This window comes from Amphiura filiformis, chromosome 11 (assembly GCF_039555335.1).
Source record: "Amphiura filiformis chromosome 11, Afil_fr2py, whole genome shotgun sequence".
In the NCBI taxonomy this organism is placed as follows: domain Eukaryota; kingdom Metazoa; phylum Echinodermata; class Ophiuroidea; order Amphilepidida; family Amphiuridae; genus Amphiura; species Amphiura filiformis.
Window position 1 is genome coordinate 25,787,945 of NC_092638.1, and position 6,611 is coordinate 25,794,555.

The 6,611-nt window shown below is 40.2% G+C and overlaps 1 protein-coding gene across 1 annotated transcript; it reads right to left on the reverse strand.

Moving 5' to 3' along the window:
- Window positions 1-1,856: 1,856 nt before the first annotated feature.
- On the reverse strand, window positions 1,857-3,506 carry LOC140163587 (uncharacterized). Its single transcript, XM_072186902.1, has 2 exons — window positions 2,438-3,506; window positions 1,857-1,864 (listed from the first exon to the last, which is right to left on the reverse strand). Exons 1-2 carry the CDS (start codon window positions 3,504-3,506, stop codon window positions 1,857-1,859), a joined length of 1,077 nt encoding a protein of 358 aa, XP_072043003.1.
- Window positions 3,507-6,611: the final 3,105 nt, after the last annotated feature.

Here is a 6,611-nt window from a genome sequence, read left to right on the forward strand (position 1 = left end):
ATGTCCTGTTAACAGTCTAATGAAATTACAACACAGTGGCCTATGGAGCAATGTAATACACTTAAAGGAAAACGAGCAAGGTACACCAACTTGATGTGGGGAAACAAGTAAATACAGACTAGACAATATGCAGGGGGGGGCAAAACCAGCAAAAGTAGGCATAGGAAGTAAGCAAAGTTCGATAGCCAAAAATTACCAGTTCCAAGGCTCACAAAAGTGCTAAACCTGCAAAAACAACAAGGATCAATGGTAATACAAAACTCCACTAGAACAAGTGATAAAAATCACTGTGCATATAAACAGACACGCTAAACCAAACATCCAGAGTAGGCACAAAACAAGCAAAGTTCGATGGCCAAAAATTGCCAATTCCAGAGCCCACAAAAGTGTCAGGAAAACAGTACACTGGAAGTGATGAAAATCACTGTGTACATAGCAGTCAAACACTAAACAGACAAAAAACAACCGACGTTTCGAGCAGATAAACTGCTCTTCTTCAGGGACAGACAACAAAATATAAAAGCAAACAACGAAAACTACATGCTGTAATTTAAAAACAAATTCAAGTCAAAAACTGAAGGCAAGTTCAAATAGAACTCAGTAGCAAACAAGATAAGCTCAGAGCAAAATAAGCATGTTTTACTTCAATGAAGCACAGTTTACTACAGTGAGAAACTGGAAAGCATTATGTAAATAAGCACGACCACAGGACAATAGGGTATTGTCCTAATTGACAGGAAGTAGATGTCAAGAGGGGTCGTAGTCAATAGAAGAGGAAGAGAAAGAATAGAGGGAGATAAGTGGGCCAATGTCACTCAAAGTTAAAAGCGAAGAGTCATGCATATTACAAAACAATTATTTTAAATACATATATGTTAAAAAAGAGAGAAAAAAAAAATTACAGCAAAAATTGCTGAATAAAACACAAGTTGAGGAAAGTCTAAAATATTAGAGTGTAGTATGCATACAGAAAGAGGGGTGTAGAAAAACAGAAGTAACAATGCAAATGGTCCATGCATGATAAAAAAATGTTTTTTAACTGCAGTTCATGTGGATAGGCCTGCAGTGAAGTGGTAAAGCCAAAAATCACTAAAACCAAAGCACAGTAAAATACCGTTACAAATTCGCATGAAATATCCCGGTGGGGTCACTCCCTGGCAGGGGGGACGCATAGGACCGTTACCACAAGTACACATTACCCCCTTTTGCAGTCGATTTCAAGGACAAATCATGAAATTTTACCCCCTTTTTTACTCCAAAACAAGGACAAAATGGTACTCTGAAACACCCCTATTTTTTAGATTCCGAGGACACATTTGCAATTTTGACCCATTTCAACATTTCAAGGAAGGGATTTTTAGGCTTATGAAAGGGCATCACAGAATTCAAGTAGTACCCCTTGCATATAAATCAGAACCGAGAACAATATTGATCACAGGATGAGTACAAAGTAGGAAACCAAATTTATTCCTGTGATTTTTTATCTGGCCACGGATCAGGAGAAAATAATAAGAACCCTTTTTCAATTTCGGAGACATTTGTGCAATAAAACACCCCTATTTTTCCAATTTCACAGACAATTTTGTCCGCGGACATGCCCTAAAAATGACCCCTTTTTCCTTGATTTTGGTAACGATCGTGCGGTCAGTATTGCAAGTTGAGTGACCCCACCGGGTGAAATATGCTAAAATAGGTAGTGATACAAGGTCTACTAAAAGATGGAAAAACATAGGCAAGCAAGGAGGCCTACAGTGAGAATGCCAAATGTGAATTGACACATCAAGCATGTACAATACATGTAGATCCAGTAGTAAATGAAAAAGTAATTAGAAAAGATATGCATGGTGCAATAAATATTATAGGCCTGCATAATACATGTGTTAAGAAAAGTGAAAAGCCAATAATTGCTGAATCAAAACACAAGTTGAGGAAGGTCACATATAATAAAATGGCAGTATGCATGCAGAAAAAGGGGGTGGGTAGGTTTGGAAGTAGAAAAACAGATAAAGTAAATGCATATGAGCTCATATGGACCGTGCATGATAAAACCAATTCTCAGTGCATGAAAAGACCTTTAGATGACAGTGGAAAGCCAACAAATCACTAAAACCAAAGAACAGTGAATTACCGTAACAAATTGACATGAAATATGCCAAAATAGGTAGTGATAAAAGGTCTATACAAGCAAGCAAGGAGGGAGGCCTACAGTGGTGTGAAAGCCACATGTGAGTTGACCCATCAAACATGTAGGCCTACATGTACATGTATGTCAAATACATGTGTTGGCGCAAGTAAGATCCATAGGCCAAATAAGGATACACTGGCACGTTAATCTTTAACATTTAAGCCAAGTGGTTGGGTTGTCTTAAGTTTAGAGATCCAGTCTTTCTCAAGTTTCTTTCGCATGAACGTGTCAGTCTTTGGGGTTTGTCAATACCCATGACAGATATGTGACTAGCAGAATGTCCTGGGAGGTTGAAATGTTTGGCTACTGGTGTATTTCTGTTAAGGCGAGCATCGGCGCAATGCTCACCCAGTCTGGTAGACAGGCTACGACCAGTCTCTCCCACATACTGAACTTGGCAATTAGCACAAGTGATGAGATAGATCACATTCTCACTCTGACAACTGATGTGTTTGTGGATGTCATGGCTTTCACCTGTGGAAGAACTAGTGAAAGACGATCCTTCCTTAGTATGTTTGACTGGTGGGCCCGGGTGGATGTCATGTTCACATGACTTGCAAGATCCACATGCAATAGAGCCTCTAGGAGGAGGTTGGTCTGGAGGCAGGGATGAACGTACAATCATGTCCTTGATGTTAGTACTTCTGCGATAAGCGACCATGGGTAGGTTGGGAATTGCCTTCTTACATCTATCAGAAGAATGCAAGATACGCAAGTGTTTGTGAAGTATCTGAGAAAGTTTAGGAAGCGATGGATGGTAAGTGATGACCAGAGGAATGCGTTCTGGATTATCAGAGTCTGGCGTGCGAGGCACTAGAGCGTCAGATCTAGGAATCTCTAGAGCTTTGCTGATTTGCCTGTTGATAACAGAGCCAGGATAACCTCTGGCCTTAAGAAAGCCTTCAAGTTCATCTTTTCTCTTCTGAAGCGCCTCGGGAGAGGAGCAGATGCGATTCAACCGGAAAGCCAAGCTGTACGGAAGACTTGACTTGGTATGCTTGGGATGACAGGAAGTCCAGTGAAGAAACTGGTGTGAGTCAGTGGGTTTAGAGTACAGGTCCGTATGGAGAGTATCATCTCTGATGGATACCAGTACATCCAAGAAGGGTATTTCCTTGATAGAGGATTCAGAGGTAAACTTAATTGTTGGATGGAAAGAATTGCACAAGGTTACAAAGTGCTGAAGTTCATCCGGACCATGTGTCCACAGAAAGAAAATATCATCGATATATCTCATCCACATGAGGGGTTTCTTGGATATAGAGGAGAGCAGGCGTTCTTCTAGACGGCCCATGAAAAGGCAAGCCATAGAGGGCGCCATTTTCGTACCCATACTGGTCCCAAATATCTGCTTGTAGTTTGTGCCGTCAAATGTGAAATTATTGCAAGTAAGAACAATATCCATGAGGTCACAAAAAGCATCAAGTTGGTCAGAAGAATATGCGGGTTCAAGAAAAGAACGACATGCATCTATACCCTCTTGTGCGGGATATTAGTGTAGAGGGCTGAAACATCCATAGTGCAAAGCATGGTGTTAGGCGCAAGGGGCCCTTGTGCATTAACAGCCTGTATCTTATGTGAGGAAGTCCATGTCATCCTGAACATAAGATGGCAAGGATGAGACATGTGGTTTGAGATGGTGGTCAATGAAAAGAGAAACCCTTTCTGTGACGCTGCCATTGGCACTAACTATAGGACGGCCAGGTGGTATAGTGTCAAAATGCTTGTGAATCTTAGGCAGTGTGTAAAATCTACCTGGTTTGGGACGTTTGGGAGTGAGAGCAACCTTGTGATCATGATCTATTAGGTCCACTTCCAAGGCTTTGTTAAGACCTTTACATACACGCTTGCTAAATTTAGTGGTGGGATCATGATCAAGCTTTTGGTAGTGATCAGAGTTGTTGAGTTGTCTCAAACACTCATGAACATAACTTTCCCTGTCTTGGATGACTACAGCAGAACCTTTATCAGCCTCCTTGATAACAATACTCCGATTATTTTTGATATCATGCAGAGCCTTATTCTCATCACGTGAGATGTTCCGATATGTTTTAGGCTTTATCCCTTGGATAATGTCAGCCTTCACTTCAGTGATATAAGCATCAAGAAAAGGATCTTGACCAGCATTGGGTGTGAAAATACTTTCCCGTTTCAAGAGGGGATGATTAAGCAGACTTTCATTGGTCGTAGGAGTGATGTTAGTGTTCTCCTCATCATCTCTGTGAAAGTGAACTTTAAGACGAAGTCGACGGGCAAATTTATCCAAGTCTGTTCGAAGCTCAAGATCATCTAGAGAGGTACTTGTTGGACAAAATTTAAGCCCACGGGATAGAACAGAGACTTCATGTTCGTTAAGACTTTGGGAGGACAGGTTGACAACACTCTTGTTATCAGTGATAGGGGCTATTTTGGCACGATGCCGATAAGCTCGTTTCACCCAACGCCGTTTGTGAGTTCTGGTTGGTGCCGGTGTGGGTCTGTGAATAGGTCTACAATCCTGGTGAACGTTGTTATTGATGGCATTAAGGATGGAACCTTGCACATTAGATTTGTCACCACTAATCATAGTAGGACGGTTAGACTCGTCAATATAGTGGTGAGCACCAGAGGATGCGTGTGCAATGCTGATGTTATCATGGAGTTTGCGACATTTCTGAGTTAGAAGCTCGAGTTGTAGTTTAGAGCCCATTTCTTTGAGTTTCATAAGGATGGCTGAAAAGATACCGCGGTTACCCAGAGAAGATAAAACACGGCAGAGAGATAAAAATTCAGTAGACTGTTGTTGAACAGCATTGAGAGAATCTATAATGAGAATATCGAGAAGCTTGCTGGATGTAGAAAGAAAAGCTTCATCAACCAGGTCAGAACAAAGCCCACTTGTGGTATTGATGTGGTTACTAATCAACAATCCTTTAGGGATGAGTTTGATAGATCTGAGGGTAATAAGAAAATCATGATTGGAAGTGTGACGCAGGATTTTTTCTTGCGTTTTTCGAAGCTGATTGAAGACAAGACGGATTTGGGGATGTAGACAAGAGACAAACGAGAGGGGTCCTAGGTCCGGAACCATGACGGCTGCAGGGGATCACCAGCAAAATCAGAAAAAGTGGGTAATGGTGAATCCAACGGACGAGGACACAAAACACATCAAGGATCAATAAATGATACAAGAGGATACCTTGAATATAAACAACAGAAAGGAAAACGAGCAAGGTACACCAACTTGATGTGGGGAAACAAGTAAATACAGACTAGACAATATGCAGGGGGGGGGGGGGCAAAACCAGCAAAAGTAGGCATAGGAAGTAAGCAAAGTTCGATAGCCAAAAATTACCAGTTCCAAGGCTCACAAAAGTGCTAAACCTGCAAAAACAACAAGGATCAATGGTAATACAAAACTGCACTAGAACAAGTGATAAAAATCACTGTGCATATAAACAGACACGCTAAACCAAACATCCAGAGTAGGCACAAAACAAGCAAAAAGTTCGATGGCCAAAATTGCCAATTCCAGAGCCCACAAAAGTGTCAGGAAAACAGTACACTGGAAGTGATGAAAATCACTGTGTACATAGCAAGATGATTAATACACTTAATCATTTGAAGATGATTAATACACTTAATCATCTTCAAATTTATTGTCAAATTTGATTTATGTTCTGTTAACAGTCTAATGAAATTACAACACAGTGGCCTATGGAGCAATGTAATACACTTAATCATCGTCAAATTTATTGCAGACATGCCAACTAGTACGGTTTCACCGTATTTTGTACGGTAAAACGTGATAAATACGGTAGTACGGTCACCCCCAAAAAAATACGGTATTCCAGAATTTTGACCAAAATAATAAAATGTTGTGTCTTAAAAAGATAAACAGCTGCAAGATTAGACTACCGACTGAATTACTGGTATCATTTGACCACTTTCTTGGTCTGTTAAAGTGGTTGCCTACATCGTTTTTCTCTCGACTTTCGGTGATGCATGCACATTAAAAAATTATTATTTAATAGGCCTACAAGATGCTTTCCGAAATAATTTTCTTCCGACTTGCAGATTTTTCATGCACATTAATGTTTTTTATTAACCACCTAATGTTATGTCTTCTGAAGGTATTTAGTTAACTATTTAGCTCTTTTGGTGCAAAAGAATATTTGAATAAGCATAAAAGAAGGTTTCCGACCTCCATTTACTTCCGACTTTCGCACCGTGCATGCACATTAAAGAAATATTTAATAGGCCTACAGATGCTTTCCGAAATAATTTTCTTCCGACTTGCAGATTTTTCATGCACATTATTATTAATTATCCACCTAATGCTATGTCTTCTGAAGGTATTTAGTTAACTATTTAGCTCTATTGGTGCAAAAGAATAGGCATAAAAGAAGGTTTCCAACTTCCTTTTACTTCCGACTTTCGCACCATG

Excerpts from the sequence above, each read along its gene's own strand:
- LOC140163587 (XM_072186902.1), bottom strand. The coding sequence starts at position 3,506 with ATGGCGCCCTCTATGGCTTGCCTTTTCATGGGCCGTCTAGAAGAACGC.